The sequence below is a fragment of the Oncorhynchus masou genome, chromosome 6 (genome assembly GCF_036934945.1).
Source record: "Oncorhynchus masou masou isolate Uvic2021 chromosome 6, UVic_Omas_1.1, whole genome shotgun sequence".
NCBI lineage: Eukaryota > Metazoa > Chordata > Actinopteri > Salmoniformes > Salmonidae > Oncorhynchus > Oncorhynchus masou.
This window is the reverse complement of record NC_088217.1, coordinates 50,895,699-50,914,052: the sequence shown is the minus strand read 5'-3', so window position 1 is coordinate 50,914,052 and position 18,354 is coordinate 50,895,699. Positions and strand designations below refer to the sequence as shown.

Here is an 18,354-nt window from a genome sequence, read left to right as displayed (position 1 = left end):
TATAGTTGACATTTTGGCAAGAAAAACAACCAGAAACATTGAATCTTCAACAATATTTTTTACACAATTTCCTTCCCTGCCCTTTGCAAAACACTGCATGATGATTCACCAGTTTATAATGTTCTTTATGATGAGGTTCTCAAGTTAAAATGTGTATGTACAGTATTTGCAGAAGAGGGTTAGGATTATGTCAAGATTTGGGTTATGGCTAAGGTTCAACCGGGGTGTGGGCATGAACCTAGGGTTAGGGTTATGTTTATGGCTTGGGTTAGGGTTACTGCTTTAATGTATTGCCATTTTAGGGTTAGTATTTTTATCTTACTTTCTATCCTACTCCTCTTTGGACCAGTAAGACGCTGAAGCTTGGCTCCACCTGGCTCTCTCTTTGATACAAGGTGGTTATTATTCTGTTAGATGAGCTCATGGTGGACGGGTAAGGATATGACCCTGTACATTTGATCGCCGTGTAACACCAAGCTGCCCCTGTTTATGTTTTTCCCTAATTGTTGTATTGAGAACATTAAGGTCGGAGACAATGAGGAGATAGCTTCTGGGGAAATACATAGCAGTTACTGTGGGCCTATTTTATCGGAAACTGTGCTGTTTAACCATATGTTTTGCCTGTAAGTTCAGGGAGTGCCAGTCTTTTGATTGCTATTACAGATGGAAATAACCACATTTCTTGCTAATCTGCAAGATAGACCTACAACCACGCAACTTCCTGTGGAAGAGCACTCATACCTTTGGTGTTTTCTCTATCAGCCAATGTTTAAATTCTGATGTTATTATTTGATTAGCAACAGATAAAACACATACAATCAATGAACCATCCACACAGGAACATCTCAAGTAAAACATGCCACCGAATGATAGAGTGTTGTAATGTTGTCGTCCAACGTCTACATAGCTTACCACAAAGCAAAAACGTTTAAAAAAAATGATAATAACAAATGAACAAAAATTAGAAACAGAGGTGTATATCCTTGTGATTAAAGGCAACAATCTGTGATATGTACTGCTGCAGTGCCACAGTCTTTTCAACTGATAAATGCCCATTGATTCTTGATGAATATTTATACATTCAAATTAAATAAATACAAATCAACAGTTATAAATTAGTACTGTAAATGCCTTATGCTGCATTTACACTGGCAGACCAATATTGATATTTTGCCATTAATTGGTCTTTAGACCAGCCAATCAGATCAGCTCTTTTGCTATAGTAGGGCACCCTTGGCGAAGCTGCCAACAACCGGATGTTTCCGGTTCAGGGATACAGCGAATCAACCTAGCTTACTTTCCCCCTGAAACCGTGTGTGAGAACTTCGCTCAGGCGTTTTCTTCACACCTGATATGTTGGGTTAATAATAGGGCAAAAGAGCAGAATTTAGCTGCCTGTGTAAACGCAGCCTTATGCATTTCAGAAAGTAAATGGCAAGGTTGTAGGTAGTTTCTGTTTTTGTTGTCATTTGACTGAACAAAGTATAGCTTCAAAATACGTTTACAACTGTCAATTACATCAATGTGTCAATCTCATTTAATATATTATTTGTAAGCACAGGGTCTTAGGTATACTGAACAAAAATGTAAACACAACATGTAAAGTGTTTCATGATCTGAAATAAAACATCCAATACATTTTCCATACGTACAAAAAGCATCTTTCCCTAAAATGTTGTGCACAAATTTGCTCACATCCCTGTTAGTGAGCATTTCTCATTTACCAAGATAGTCCATCCACCTGACAGGCATATCAAGAAGCTGATTAAACAGCATGACGATTACACAAGTGCACCTTGTGCTGGGGACAATAATAGGCCACTCTAAAATGTGCAGTTTTGTCACATAACACAATGCCACAGGTATCTCAAGTTTTGAGGGAGCGTATAATTGACATGCTGACTGGAGGAATGTCCACCAGAGTGTTGCCAGATAATTTAATGTTAATTTCTCTACCATAACCTGCCACCAACATTGTTTTAGAGAATTTGGCAGTACATCCAACCGGCCTCACAGCCACAGACCACGTGTAACCACGCCAGCCCAGGACCTCAGAAAGTGGTCGTTGTGGCATTTATAGCTATGGTAATTAATGACACTGCCAAGGTGGAGAGAAGATCCAGGAAGATAGAAGTCATAGTGGATGCGGTGGAGCAGTTTTCTGGGGCTGAAAGATTTCTCAGCGAAGGAGTTGCATGAAATAATGGCACAAGCCGCACCACCCTCTCAGGAGCCTGAGAAGGGAGATATGGAGAATTAAAAGAAGGAAGAAGTGGGAGTTTTGTTTGTTTTGGCAATGTACTGTAACGACCCTGGGTTTATTAGCGCGGATATCGACTCTGCCGCACGAGCATGCTTTTGCGTCTCAGTCGACAGCGCGCTGGACTTCGGGCTAGTAGGTCGAGGGTTCGAGACCTGCTCCCTCCCTGTTTCATTACAGTGCTAATTTTATTAGGGTTGATTAAGTTAGTTTCACTATTACGTATGGATTTACTTTTACATTTTTTTTTCAACCCGTCCAGTTGGTGGCGGAAATACACCTTTTGGGGTTGTAGTCCGCCGTAAAAACCCTCAAGAAAGAAGAAGACAAGCGTCTCGTCTGCCGGAAATTCACACGAAGAAGAAGAATACGTCAATGAGAAACATAGGCTAGTTAACAGTATTTGATAAGACACAGCAGTCCGTGGTGTATGTACCTAGCTAGCTACTATCCGTGAATACTTCAATATGTCATATTAAATTGTCTTTGTTGAGCGTTTGACTGAAACAGAAGTTTGTGCGTTCACAACGATACTGACATTATAGCCACGGAAAATTTGCTAACACGCTAGCTAGTGTCAACAAACTGCAAGTGACTAGCGGGTTCAAGTGACCCTGCCCAAAAGCGCGATGCTGGTAACCGTTTTCTGCGCCCCGAATGACCGCTCGGAAATCACATTTTCTCTCGATGTGTCTCCAGAGCTTGAACTTAGAGATTTTGTTGCTCTGTGTGAACTAGAATCAGGAATCCCTGCTGGGGAAATTCAGGTGAACCACTAGCTAAAACATGCTAACTAGTTGGCTTAGCATAAACGTGGTAGTAGCTAACGTTTCATTAAGCGATTGTTTTATGTCAACCAGTTAGTTAATTCAACATTTTAATTATCCAGACAGACTTGACAGTAGTAGCTAGCTAGGAATAATATATTGACGTTGCTAGTCAGAATTAACTTTATTGTTCGTCTGGTCGCTAGCTAACGTTAGTTGTACCTTCGTTATTAGCCAACTTCGCTAGCCTATGATCATGTGTCAACCGTCTGAGAACACAACTTCTACTGACTCATATAACATTACATGTCAAGCTGTCCAGTGGTTTGCTTGCCACTTTTTGATTAGCAACCTAGCTAACTGATCGAGGTGGTCTGGCCATCAGACAGCGTTTTAATTTGTCCTTTTTATTTTTCGTCCAGTGTGGAAAGAGAATGTTTATTTTTTTCCCCTGTGACCCTTCCCTCTCTTCAGATCACATATGCAGAGCAGCCTCTGAAAGACCTGACCCGTGCTTTAGGGACCTATGGACTTAAGGATGGAGATGTGGTGGTGCTTAGACAGGCAGACCGAAGGCCACCAACAGCACAATCAGCCTTCCCAGGTAAAGTCAACACAGTTGGGCGAGACAGATTTCGCACCGGTTCTATCGCTGCTCTGTTACAAGGTTGGAATTATGGGTGGAGTCCAGCTGCTCTAGTGAAGTTTGGTGTCCCGGAGTGGTTAACAGACCTATTAACCTTGCACTTCAGCTCTCACATTTTTCGTTATTTATTGGTCCTCAGTAATGGCTCACTGTTATTATCTCAGCCCAGTTGTCTACCTGGCATCATCTTACTGAACCTGGAACCCTCTGTCGTGCTCATACTCTCCTACCCTCCCTGTCTCTTCTCCCTCCCCCAGGTCTCCCACGTATTGACTTCAGTTCCATCGCAGTCCCCGGCACTTCTTCTGGTTCCAGTCAACGGTTCACCCGTAGACAGCAGCAACAGGCCCCAACCTCACAACAGCAGCGCTCTCCACCCCCTGCTGCACCCCCATCCCTACCGGGCTCCGCCTCCTCTCCTCAGGGTCTGGATGACCCCGCCTTACTGCAGCAGATGCTCTTGGCCAATCCACACGAGCTGTCCCTGCTCAAGGAGCGCAATCCACCATTGGCTGAAGCCTTATTGAGTGGAGACCTGGGTACGTGGGGATAAGGGATAGCATCAACCCTTCTCTTTCGATGTTGATTATCTTGTCATTATAAAGGCTTTAGTTAGATATCAATGCGAATAATGAGTCTTAAAGGGATATACCAGGATCTTTGAAATTAAGCTCTTTATCTACTTCCCCAGAGTCAGCTGTTATGTTTTACTATATTGGATCACTCTAATGTATTGATATCACTCTGCAGCAGAGGGATACATCCGAGGTGAGGATTTGCAGATTTACTCCCGTGTACACGTGTGTCACGGCTGGGGTCCGCCCCTATATATAGACCCCATGGCCGCGACACACGTTCTCTTTCATTTTCTCGGCGGACGTCTGTATGGTTTGAGGTACAAACTCTCTGAAATTTGCTTGGTAAGTTACTGGTAGTGTAATATCTTGTGTGGAAGTATACTCACTGGCTGTTTGCAGCCTGGAGCAGCTGGCCACATGGCCAGCCCCCCCTCTTGAGTGCGCCACTTGCTGCGCATGGTTGATCTGTATCTTCCGCCCGTGGTTTGTCATGCTTGCGTTTCGTTAGCATTACACTACGACTCCGTGTGCGTCCTTTAATATATTGGCGGCTCTTGCTGCCACAGACTGTATTTACCGTACACAACTTGCCGACTCGCTTGTTCTGTGTGTGTTGTGAATTGCTTAACATGCTGTCACTGCGCCATGTCACCGCGACTGAAGCCGGGACCCCCCCAGAGTCTTTGATGCGGACTTGAAAGCCACCTATGGGTCCCTCTGATCTCTTGGCCGCCTTACCAACACGGCCATGCAGCTGCAGGCCTACCTGCAGACTGTTGTCCCAGCTGCAGGGGGGCACAGAAGAGCTCCTCCAGGAAGCGATGGAGGTATCTCGCCAGCTTTCCCTGCTCCAGAGGGATGTGGCCCGCTCCAACGGACAGCCATGGCGCAGGTGGCTGGCCCAATCCCAGCTACTCTCCAGAGCAGGAGACTGTTCATGCCGCCTCATGCACAGACGGACCCCGGCAAAGCCCCTGACACACCCTGCCTCGGCCACTTCTCCTGGTCTCAAAGGGCAAAGTGGGAGGAGTATGTGGAGTCCTAATGGGTGTTGTCCACAATGCTCGAGATGTACCGACTCCAATTCCGGTGCCGGCCACCGTCCTTCAGGGGCCTTGGTGTCACCACGGTGGCCGACCCCCTGAAGAAAACCCTGCGGCTAGAGATCTCCTCACTCCTGGACAAGGTTGCCATCCGCAGGATCAAGAATTAAGACCGTGGAGGTGGGTTCTACTCCACTTATTTTGTGGGCCCAAAAAGAGACAGGATTTAGACCGATTCTGGACCTCCGCAACGTCAATGGGTACTTAAAGGTAGCGAGGTTCCACATGCTGTCCCCAGTCTGCGCGTTGCAGGCTGTGTCCAGGGATCAGTGGTTTGTGACGCTGGACCTGAGGGATGCGTATTTCCATGTCCCTGATCACCCAGCTCATTGGCATACCTCTGATTTGCTTTCGATGCGAGTGCTTACGAATTCATGGTTCTTCCCTCCGGCCTCTCCTTGGCACCCCGCACTTTCAAAGTGCATGGACGCTGTCCTGGCACCTCTCACGTCCCGAGGGTTGTTGATCCTCAATTGCCTGGACGATTGGCTGATTTGTGCCCCAACCAGGACTCCGGTCCTGTCAGACAGACATGCTCCTGACCCACATCGGCAGGCTGGGCATTACTGTAAATGACAAGAGTCGTCGTCTGACGCCAACCCAGAGGGTGGCCTTCATTGGCATGGAACTGGACTCAGTCCTCATGAGAGCATGCCTGCCCACCAGAAGGGTTCAGGCATCTTATCTTGCATCGAACACTTTCGGCAGGGGCGGATGGTATCCGTCCTAACCTGCCAACGCCTGTCGGGCTTGCTGACGGCGTCCTCGTTGTTGATTCCCCTGGGCCTGCTCCATCTCCGGCCTCTTCAATGGTGGTTCAACTCCCAACGGCTGCAACTGAAGCGCCACCGTCACCGCCAGCTGTGGGTGACCATACAGTGCCTCAGGGCATTGTTGAGGTGGCTCTGTCACTCCTTTCTCTTAGGTGGGGTGGAGATGCTGAGGATGTGATGCCGGGAGCTGGTCAGCACAGACGCCTCCCAGTTCGGCTGGGGGGGGGGGTGTGACCAAGGGCAGGTCAGCCAGCGGCTGTTGTCTACCCCCTTGGAGCAGCAGGCGCATCAATACACTAGAGCGCTGAGCTGTACTACTGGCCCTGAAGTCTTTCCTTCCACATCTGAAGGGAAGACGTCATGGTGAGAATGGACAACACCGCAGTGGACTTAGGTCGCACCGCCTCCTCCTTATGGCACAGGAGCTCCTTCTCTGGGCTCAGGGTCATGTAGCGACTCTACGTGCAGCGCATAGACCTGGCTTCCTGAATGTGGATATCCTCTCAAGGGAGGGCCTGCCACTTTGGGACTGGAGCCTACATCCCCAGGTGGGAACCTGTGGGACAAGTTCGGGAGGGCACAGGCGGACCTATTTGCTTCCCTGGACAATTTGCACTACCCCCTGTGGTTCTCCATGTCGGAGCCACCAAGGCCTCTGGGCTTGGATGCTCTGGCTCACGATTGGGCTGGAGCTTTACGCATTCTCCCCTTTTCTCTGATCCAGGCTGTGCTGGACAGGACCAGGTTGAGCATCGTCTGCTTCTGGTGGCCCCATACTGGCCCAGATGACCCTGGTTCAGCCTTCTCCTGTCGCTGTTGTTTGGGACACCTTGGAAGCTTCCCCTGAGACCAGACCTGCTGTCTCAGGCCAGGGGAACTATGTGGCATCCGAGGCCGTGCCGTTCAGTGGCCAAGCCCACAATGGTCCATGTTAGGACTACAGGAGGGTGTAATGAACACCATGCAGAACGCAAGGGCGCCGGCTACAACCGCAGCATACCAGTTGCGCTGGCGGTTGTTCTGGTATTAAGGTTGTGCCCGAGTAATGCGGGGTGTAGTATGTCCACCAAAACCTGCAGTCTCGCTTTGATGAGGGCTTGGCAGCCTCTACACTGAGAGGGTATTTGGCCGCTATATCTGCCTGCCATGCGGGGTGGTCAATAGGGTGCTATCCCTTGGTCTACAGATTTATGAAGGGGGTTTGTCGCCTGAGTCCAGCTAGAACCCGCTCTCTGTCGAGCTGGGATCTGGATGTGGTATTGGCAGCTTTGGCAAAGCCGCCTTTCTGAAACACCTCTCTATGAAGGTGACTTTCTAGGTAGCGATTTACTTCCATGAAGAGGGTGGGTGAGCTCCATGCTCTTCCGGTAAGTTCTGAGTGCTACCGGATGGACCCCGGGGGGAGGAGTATATCTCTCCGCCCCAACCCTTGATTCCTCCTGAAGGTTCTATCAGACATGCATGTGAACTTCCTTTTTTATCCTGTCTGCTTACAACCTCCCTGCAGTGACGAGAGAGTCTGGGCCTCCCTCCGGCATGCTGTGCCCTGTGAGGGCACTGGCTGCCTATGTGGATCAGACATGGTCAGTGAGAACAACAGACCAGCTCTTTGTCTGCTATGGTGAGAGAGTCCTGGGGGCTGGGCTATCAAAGCAGAGCCTCTCTCACTGGATCGTGGAAACGGTTATGACGGCATACCGCCGTGCTGGGTTCTGTGGTGGCATATTCAACACTGGGTGTGGCTGCGTCCTGGGCTCTACTGAGAGGAGTGCCCCTCGCTGATATCTGTGCTGCGGCCAGCTTGGCTTCCTCTTGCACCTTTGCTAGGTACTATCGGGTAAATGTGACACCTCCCTCTGTGGTTGGTTCAGCGGTCCTGGGCATTGCCTCCCCTACTGGGGACTGTGCCGGGACCCCCCTTCCACATAGAACACCCCTGCGTCTCGGTCCCGCGCTGGGACTTCGCCGCTGGCTGGCCAGGTCCCTCTAGCACAGACTAATCTGGTACGGGTATACCAATATTGGAGTGATCCATATAGCTCACATAACCGTGGTTACATACGTAACCTTCATTATGTTTCACTATATTGGATCACTCCAATCCTCTACGGCGCTAGAGGCGCCTCAGAAATTATGTAGAGGAAGTGTGTCGCGGCCATGGGGTCCATATATAGGGGCAGACCCCAGCCGTGACACGGGAGTAAATCTAAATCTTCACCTCAGGTGTATACCTCCGCTGCGGAGTGATACCAATATATTGGAGTGATCCAAATAGCTCACAACTGTGGTTATATACATAACCTTCGAACTCGTGGATACCATTTTTATGTCTCTGCATGGAGTTTGAAGGAAGTTGATAAGGAAGGAAGTTGGTTACTGCTAGCATGCTAGTAGATACCATAGACATCCAGCCATTGCACTAATACTAATTAGCATTGGTTGGCAAAACTACCTCTAACTTTCTTCATACTGGATGCAGAGACATAAAAATGCTACCAATGAATTCATCTGACTCTGGGAAAGTAGATCAAGGGCTTTTTTGCCAAAATCTCAAAGTATCCCTTTAAGTGTCCAACTAGGAGCTCTAATCATGTTTCTGACTGCCTCCCATAGAGCGTTTCACCAAAGTACTGTTGGAGCAGCAGCAGGATCGGGCTCGCAGAGAGCAGGAGAGGATCCGACTTCTGACTGCGGACCCATTTGACATGGAGGCCCAGGCCAAGATAGAGGAGGACATCAGGTACTCACACAGCCAAGAGGGGAATGGGAAGGGTTGGAGTCAGAGACGGCCTCAGTCAGGGTCTCTTCTGGAAACAATGTGCTAGTTTACGTATTGAATTTTGCCCTCTGAACTATTTGAGAAATGTAGGTATTCATGTACAATTGCGTTCCTTACATAATCACACACAATTTGTACTTCAGGCAGCACAACGTAGAGGAGAACATGACCATTGCAATGGAGGAGGCCCCAGAGAGCTTTGGCCAGGTGGTTATGCTCTACATCAACTGTATAGTCAACGGGTACCATGTGAAAGCTTTTGTTGACTCAGGTAATGCATACAAATATTTTCTTCCTCAGTGCAAAGCATAGGCTTCTTTGACAAGGGCAATAGGGAGACAATTCAGTTGAGGGGTTTTGTTTTGTGGTGTCAAGTACAGTTTTCCTTGGCTAGTTTTGACAGCTTTGCTCTCATGATGATATTCCAGCTATCCACTACCGTTCAGACTGCCATATTTTACAATTCTCTGTAAACCTTCTTGGCTCCTCCCTACTATTTCACATTCTTTCATCCACATACTCATATTCTCTATACCACCTCTGACATCTCTTGATTAAAAAAAAAAATAAAAATGTTCCAACTTGCTTGCCCGCACTACATACATGTGCCCCATCTCTTTTTGCCTACTCTTTCCTACGTCTCTCATGTCCCTCTTCCTATGAAATTAGCAGATAGAATTGAAGTCTATCAAATAACATTACCAGCATCATTTCTAATCCCCCTTTTTATACATTTATATGCCCATACCATAACCCCACTCCCACCAGGGGGTACTCTGTTCACAACGTTGACATCAGCATGTACTGCAAAATTCTATAAAACGACGTTGGATGTGGCTTATGGTAGAGAAATTAACATTCAATTCTGGCAACAGCTCTGCTGGACAATCCTGTAGTCAGCATGCCAATTTGTACACTGCATTTTGTGTTACAAAACTGTACATTTTAGTGGTCCAGCACAAGGTGCACCTTTGTAATGATCATGCTGTTTAATTGATATGCCACACCTGTCAGGTAGACAGATTATTGTGGTAAAGGGGAAATGCTCACTAACAGGGATGTAAAATTTGATTATCTTTTTGTGTGTACGGAACATTTCTGGGATATTTTATTTCAGCTCATGAAACATTTACATTACATTTAAGTCATTTAGCAGACGCTCTTATCCAGAGCGACTTACAAATTGGTGAATTCACCTTCTGACATCCAGTGGAACAGCCACTTTACAATAGTGCATCTAAATCATTAAGGGGGGGGGAAACTTGCCATGTTGCATTTATATTTTTGTTCAGTGTGTGTATATGCACTTGAGTGTACAAAACATTTGTGCCTCCCCCAATGCACTCAGAACAGCCTTAATTTGTCAGGGCATGGACTCTACAAGGTATTGAAAGCATTCCACAGGGATGCTGGACCATGTTGACTCCAATGCTTACCACAGTTGTGACAAGTTGGCTGGAAGTCCTTTGGGTGGTGGACCATTCTTGATACACAAACTGTTGAGCATGAAAAACCCAGCAGCATTGTAGTTCTTGACACAAACTGGTGTGCCTGGCACCTGCTACCATACGCTTTTCAAAGGCACTTAAATATTTTGTTCACTCTCTAAATGGCACACATACACAATCCATGTCTCATGGGTTAAAATTAGAGGTCGACCGATTATGATTTTTCAATGCCGATACTGATCCCGATTATTGGAGGACCCAAAAGGCCGATACCAATTAAATAATCAGCCGATTTATAATTTTTTATTTGTAATAGACTGTTTTACAACAATACTGAATGAACACTTATTTTAACTTAATATAATACATCAATAAAATCAATTTAGCCTCAAATAAATAATGAAACATGTTCAATTTGGTTTAAATACTGTAAAAAGAATGTGTTGGAGAAGAAAGTAAAAGTGCAATATGTGCTATGTAAGAAAGCTAACATTTCAGTTCCTTGCTCAGAACATGAGAACATATGAAAGCTGGTGGTTCCTTTTTTTAACATGAGTCTTCAATATTCCCAGGTAAGAAGTTTTAGGTTGTAGTTATTATAGCACTATTCTCTCTATACAATTTGTATTTCATTACCTTTGACTGTTGGATGTTCTTATAGGCACTTTAGTATTGCCAGTGTAACAGTATAGCTTCCGTCCCTCTCCTCGCCGCTACCTGGGCTCGAACCAGGAACACATCAACAACAGCCACCCTCAAAGCAGCGTTACCCATGCAGAGCAAGGGGAACAACTACTCCAAGTCTCAGAGCGAGTGACGTTTGAAACGCTATCAGCGCGCACCCTGCTAACTAGCTAGCCATTTCACATCGGTTACACCAGTCTAATCTCAGGAGTTGATAGGCTTGAAGTCATAAACAGCGCAATGCTTGAAGCATTGTGAAGAGCTGCTGGCAAACGCACGAAAGTGCTGTTTGAATGAACTGCTCTATCAAATCAGACTTAATTATAGCATAACACACAGAAATACGAGCCTTAGGTCATTAATATGGTTGAATCCGGAAACTATCATTTCGAAAACAAAATGTTTATTCTTTCAGTGAAATACGGAACCGTTCTGTATTTTATCTAATGGATGGCATCCCTAAGTCTAAATATTGCTGTTACATTGCACAACTTTCAATGTTGTCATAATTACATAAAATTCTGGCAAATTAGTTAGCCAGGCGCCCCAAACTGTTGCAAATACCCTGACACTGCGTGCAATGAATGCAAGAGAAGTGACACAATTTCACCTGGTTTATATTAGAGGTCGACCGATTAATCGGAATGGCCAATTTTAATTAGGGCCGATTTCAAGTTTTCATAACAATCGGAAATTGGTATAGTTGGCTGCCGATTTGCCATTTTTTTTATTTATATATTTTTTTGTTCTATTGTTTTATACCTTTTCATTTAACTAGGCAAGTCAGTTAAGAACACATTCTTATTTTCAATGACAGCCTAGGAACGATGGGTTAACTGCCTCGTTCAGGGGCAGAATGAACAGATTTTCAATTATCAGCTCGGGGGATCCAATCTTGCAACCTTACAGTTAACTCATCCAACGCAATAACGACCTGCCTCTCTCTCGTTGCACTCCACAAGGAGACTGCCTGTTACGCGAATGCAGTAAGCCAAGGTAAGTTGCTAGCTAGCATTTAAACCTATCTTATAAAAAACAATCAATCATAATCACTAGTTAACTACACATGGTTGAACATATTACCAGATATTATCTAGCATGTCCTGCGTTGCATATAATCTGACTAAGCATATACGTATTTATTATCGGACTGAGCAGTGGTAGGCAAAGCAGGTGCGTAAACATTCATTCAAACAGCACTTTTGTGCGTTTTGCCAGCAGCTCTTCTTTGTGCGTCAAGCCTATCAACTCCCGAGATTAGGCTACTGTAACGAAAGTTAGCGCGCTAATAGCGTTTCAAACGTCACTCTCTGGGCCTTCTAGTAGTTGTTCCCCTTGCTCTGCATGGGTAACGCTGCTTCGATGGTGGCTGTTGTCGTTGTGTTGCCGATTCGAGCCCAGGGAGGAGCGAGGAGAGGGACGGAAGCTATACTGTTACACTGGCAATACTAAAGTGCCTATAAGAACATCCAATAGTCAAAGGTTAATGAAATACAAATGGTATAGAGGGAAATAGTCCTATAATTCCTATAATATCTACAACCAAAAACTTTGTACCTGGGAATATTGAAGACTCATGTTAAAAGGAACCACCAGCTTTCATATGTTCTCATGTTCTGAGCAAGGAACTGAAACGTTAGCTTTCTTACATAGCACATGTTGCATTCTCCAACACTTTGTTTTTGCATTATTTAAACCAAATTGAACATGTTTCATTATTTACTTGAGGCTAAATTGATTTTGATGTATTATATTAAGTTAAAATATGTGTTCGTTCAGTATTGTTGTAATTGTCATTATTACACACAAATGACAAATCGGCCTCTTATAATCGGTATCGGCTTTGTTGGTCCTCCAATAATCGGTATCGGCGTTGAAAAATCATAATCGGTTGAACTCTAGTTAATATTGCCTGCTAAACTTTCTTTTAACTAAATATGCAGGTTTAAAAATATATACTTCTGTGTATTGATTTTAAGAAAGGCATTGATGTTTATGGTTAGGTCCACGTTGGAGCAACGACAGTCCTTTTTCGCGAATGCGCACCACATCGATTATATGCAACGCAGGACACTCAAGATAAACGAGTAATATCATCAACCATGTGTAGTTAACTAGTTATTATGATTGTTTTTTATACGATAAGTTTAATGCTAGCTAGCAACTTACCTTGGCTTCTTACTGCATTCGCGTAACAGGCGGGCTCCTCGTGAGGCAGGTGGTTAGAGCGTTGGACTCGTTAACCGTAATGGTGCAAGATTGAATCCCTGCGCTGACAAGGTAAATATCTGTCATTCTGCCCCTGAACAAGGCAGTTAACCCACCGTTCCTAGGCCGTCATTGAAAATAAGAATGTGTTCTTAACTGACTTGCCTAGTTAAATAAAGGTGTGTTAAAAATAAATAAAAATACACTTTTTTAAGTCGGCAAAATCGGCCTCCAAAAATACAGATTTCCGATTTGTTATTAAAACCCTAATTAATCAGCCATTCCGATTAATCGGTCGACCTCTACTCCTAACAGTACTGTTTGTGTGTCGGTCCATCTGAACACTGACATTATGATATAATATTCCCAAACCAGAAACCGTGGATTGTGCAAAACTGAAAGTGCGAACCACTGCTTTTAACCAGGGCAAGGTGACCGGATACAAACAGTGTAGCTATTCCCTCCGCAAGGCAATCAAACAAGCTAAGCGTCAGTATCGAGACGAAGTAGAGTTGCAATTCAACGGCTCAGACGAGGTATGTGGTAGGGTCTACAGTCAATCACGGATTACAAAAAGAAAACCAGCCCCATCGCGGACCAGGATGTCTTGCACCCAGACAGACTAAATAACTTTTTTGCTCGCTTTGAGGACAATACAGTGCCACTGACACGGCCCGCTACCAAAACCTGTGGGCTCTCCTTCACTGCAGCCGAAGTGAGTGAAACATTTAAACGTGTTAAACCTCGCAAGGCTGCAGGCCCAGGCGGCATCCCCAGCCGCGTGCGCAGACCAGCTGGCTGGTGTGTTTATGGACATATTCAATCAATCCTTATCCCAGTCTGCTGTTCCCACATGCTTCAATAGGGCCACAATTGTTAAGGTCACTGAGCTAAACGACTACCGTCATCATGAAGTGCTTTGAGACTAGTGAAGGACCATATCACCTCCACCCTACCTGACACCCTAGACCCACTCCAATTTGCTTACCGCCCCAATAGGTCCACAGACAACGCAACCACACTGCACACTGCCCTAACCCATCTGGACAAGAGGAATACCTATGAGAGAATGCTGTTCATCGACTACAGCTCAATATTTAACACCATAGTACCCTCCAAACTCGTCATCAAGCTCGAGACCCTGGGTCTCAATCCCGCCCTGTGCAACTGGGTACTGGACTTCCTGACGGGTCGCCCCCAGGTGGTGATGGTAGTTAACAACATCTCCATCCCCCTGATCCTCAACACTGGAGCCGCACAAGAGTGCGTTCTGAGCCCTCTCCTGTACTCCCTGTTCACCCACGACTGCGTGGCCATGCACGCCTCCAACTCAATCATCATGTTTGCGGATGACAACTACAGTGGTAGGCTTGATTACCAACAACGACGAGACGGCCTACAGGGAGGAGGTGAGGGCCCTCGGAGTGTGGGGTCAGGAAAATAACCTCAGACTCAACGTCAACAAAACAAAGGAGATGATTTTGGACTTCAGGAAACAGCAGAGGGAGCACCCCCCTATCCACATCGACGGGACAGTAGTGGAGAGGGTAGTAAGTTTTAAGTTCCTCGGCATACACATCACGGACAAACTAAATTGGTCCACACAGACAGCGTTGTGAAGAAGGTGCAGCAGCGCCTCTTCAACCTCAGGAGGCTGAAGAGATTTGGCTTGTCACCAAAAGCACTCAAACTTCTACAGATGCACAATCGAGAGCATCCTGTCGGGCTGTATCACCGCCTGGTACGGCAACTGCTCCGCCCACAACCGTAAGGCTCTCCAGGGGGTAGTGAGGTCTGCACAACGCATCACCGGGGGCAAACTACCTGCCCTCCAGGACACCTACACCACCCGATATCACAGGAATGCCATAAAGATCATCAAGGACAACAACCACCCAAGCCACTGCCTGTTCACCCCGCTATCATCCAGAAGGCGAGGTCAGTACAGGTGCATCAAAGCAGGGACCGAGCGACTGAAAAATGGCTATCTCAAGGCCATCAGACTGTTAAACAACCACCACTAACATTGAGTGGCTGCTGCCAACATACTGACTCAACTTGACACTTTAATAATGGAAATTTATGTAAAAATGTATCACTAGCCACTTTAAACAATGCCACTTAATATAATGTTTACATACCCTACATTACTCATCTCATGTGTATATGTATATACTGTACTCTATCATCTACTGCATCTTGCCATCTTTATGTAATACATGTATGACTAGCCACTTTAAACTATGCCACTTTGTTTATATACCCTACATTACTCATCTCATATGTATGTATATATTGTACTCTATACCATCTACTGCATCTTGCCTATGCCGTTCTGTACCATCACTCATTCATATATTTTTATGTACATATTCTTTATCCTTTTACACTTGTGTGTATAAGGTAGTTGTGGAATTGTTAGGTTAGATTACTTATTGGTTATTACTGCATTGTCGGAACTAGAAGCACAAGCATTTCGCTACACTCGCATTAACATCTGCTAACCATGTGTATGTGACAAATAACATTTGATTTGACAACCACCTGACTCAAAGTGAGCCACTGGAGTACAAAAAGAGATCTATTGATTGTTTTTTTGTGGCAGTCTGCACAGGGCTGACTTCAAAGCCCCATATATTGAGCATTATTTTTGTGGCAAGAATTTTATAACAGTTTTTAAATTGACACAATCTGTTCTTTTTATGCAGAATTGTGAAACTGATACATTTTACGATTCGTACTAGTCATTAAGCCATGCGTGGTTTTTCATTGTGGAGGCAGATACATTAATTGGTTTATTTTCTTGTGAGCATTTGCCTAATTTTTGTGACAGTTGCAGCGAGTTGGTTATACTTTTTTATTGAGCATACACCTTTGTTAATAGCTTGTGTGACCATTTTACCATGCTTATTTACAGTTTAATTTTTAAACATGACACCTTCCTTATACATTTATTTTCTCGAAGTACATTGGAATTTAGCCATATTGTTTGTTCTGCCTCTTCTGGAGGATGAAATTGGAATTGAATACTTTAAACGGATTCATTTTCAATCCACCGGAAATGGTTGGTTTTAATCTCGATAATGGCAAAAAGCACCCCTTTTGAATATTGGATGTGCCTCTTTAGCAGTGTACACTCTCCAGTCCTTAATGCTCAAATCAGTTTTGTTTTTCAAATCCGGTTTGGGATACTGACTGTCCAAAAGTTACAAGGGACCATATCAGATGTGTGTGTGTGTTCAGACAGGAATCATTTGGCGACATGTCTACTCTCGTTTGTCAAGTAACGACAGGTGTGTGCACAGTGGTGTAGGCTGATTGGTGTTGCTCGTGCTTCCAATACCTCAAATTATGTAACAAGCTAAGGTTACGACAATGCCTGCCATGGATGTTTCCCAGTTCAAATCAAAATCAAACTTTGTCACATGCGCCGAATACAGCAAGTGTAGACCTTACCGTGAAATGCTTACTTACAAGGCCTTAACCAACAGTGCAGTTCAAGAAGAGTAAAGAAAATATTTACCAAATTAACTCAAGTAAAACATCGTAAAAAGTAACAGAATAACATGATAATAATGAGGCGATATATAGGGGGTACCGGTACCGAGTCAATGTACAGGTTAGTTGCGGTCATTTGTACATGAAGGTAGGGTTGAAGTGACTATGCATAGATAATAATGGGGGGGGGGTCAATGTAATTTGATTATTTGTTCAGCAGTCTTGTGGCTTGGGGGTAGAAGCTGTTTACACAGCCTTTTGGTCCTAGACTTGGTGCTCCGGTAACGCTTGCCGTGCGGTAGCAGAGAAAATGGTCTGTGACTGAATTTTATGGTATTTTCTGACACCGCCCATTATGTAGGTCCTGGATGGCAGGAAGCTTGGCCTCGGTGACGTACTGGGCCATACACACTAACCTCTGTAGCGCCTTATGGTCAGATGCTAAGCAGTTGCCATACCAGGCGGTGATGCAACCGGTCAGGATGCTCTCGATGGTGCAGCTGTAGAACCTTTTGAGGATCTGGGAACCCATGCTAAATCTTTTAAGTCTCCTGAGGTGGAAAATGTTTTGTCGTGCCCTCTTCACGACTGTCTTGGTGTGTTTGGACCGTGATAGTTCGTTGGTGATGTGGACCCCAAGGAACTTGAAGCTCTGGACCCGCTCCACTACAGCCTCGTTGATGTTAATTGGGGCCTGTTCCACCCGCCTTTTCCTGTAGTCCACAATCAGCTCCTTTGTCTTGCTCACATTGAGGTTGTTGTCTTGGCACCACACTGCCAGTTCTCTGACCTCCTCCCTATAGGCTGTCTCATCGTTGTCGGTGATCAGGCTTACCAGTGTTGTCGTCAGCAAACTTAATGATGGTGTTGGAGTCGTGTTTGGCCACGCAGCCGTGGGTGAACAGGGAGTACAGGAGGGGACTAAGTACACACCCCTGAGGGGCCCCAATGTTGAGGATCAGCGTGGCAGACATGTTGTTGCCTGCCCTTCCCACCTGGGGGTGGCCCGTCAGGAAGTCCAGGATCCAGTTGCAGAGGGAGGTGTTTCGTACCAGGGTCCTTAGCTTAGTGATGAGCTTCGTGGGCACTATGTTGTTGAACGCTGCGCTGTAGTCATTGAATAGCATTCTCACATAGGTGTTCCTTTTGTCCATGTGGGAAAGGGCAGTGTGTGGAGTGCAATTTGCGTCATATGTGTATCTGTTGGGGCGGTATGCGAATTGGAGTGGGTCTAGGGTGTCTGGGAGGCATGACCAGCCTTTCAAAGCACTTCATGGCTACCGGCGTGAGTGCTACAAGGTGGTAATCAGTTAGGTAGGTTACCTTCGCTTCCTTGGGCACAGGGACTATGGTGGTCTGCTTGAAACATGTAGGTATTACAGACTAGGTCAGGGAGAGGTTCCAAATGTCAGTGAAGACACTTGCCAGTTGGTCCACGTATGCTTTGAGTGTTATCACAACGTCATCCAGAACAGCTGGTGCTCTCATGCACGCTTCAGTGTTGCTTGCCTCAAAATGAGCATAAAAGGGCATTTCGCTCGTCTGGTAGGCTCGCGTCCATGAGCAGCTAGTGTCTGGGTTTCCCTTTCTAGTCCGTAATAGTTTTCAAG

At 45.6% G+C, this 18,354-nt stretch overlaps 1 protein-coding gene across 2 annotated transcripts in view; it reads left to right on the top strand.

Moving 5' to 3' along the window:
* The first annotated feature begins 2,430 nt into the window (after positions 1-2,430).
* Positions 2,431-18,354, top strand: part of LOC135542236 (protein DDI1 homolog 2-like) — a 28,482-nt gene continuing 12,558 nt past the window's right edge. Inside the window, exons 1-5 of one of the 2 annotated variants that reach the window (XM_064969050.1) lie at positions 2,431-3,027; positions 3,502-3,631; positions 3,931-4,212; positions 8,741-8,867; positions 9,050-9,177. In XM_064969050.1, coding sequence (XP_064825122.1) covers positions 2,890-3,027; positions 3,502-3,631; positions 3,931-4,212; positions 8,741-8,867; positions 9,050-9,177 — 805 coding nt within the window. In that variant the 5' untranslated portion in view covers positions 2,431-2,889. The remainder of the gene's footprint in view (positions 3,028-3,501; positions 3,632-3,930; positions 4,213-8,740; positions 8,868-9,049; positions 9,178-18,354) is intronic. The other variant, XM_064969049.1, reaches the window with a different exon arrangement.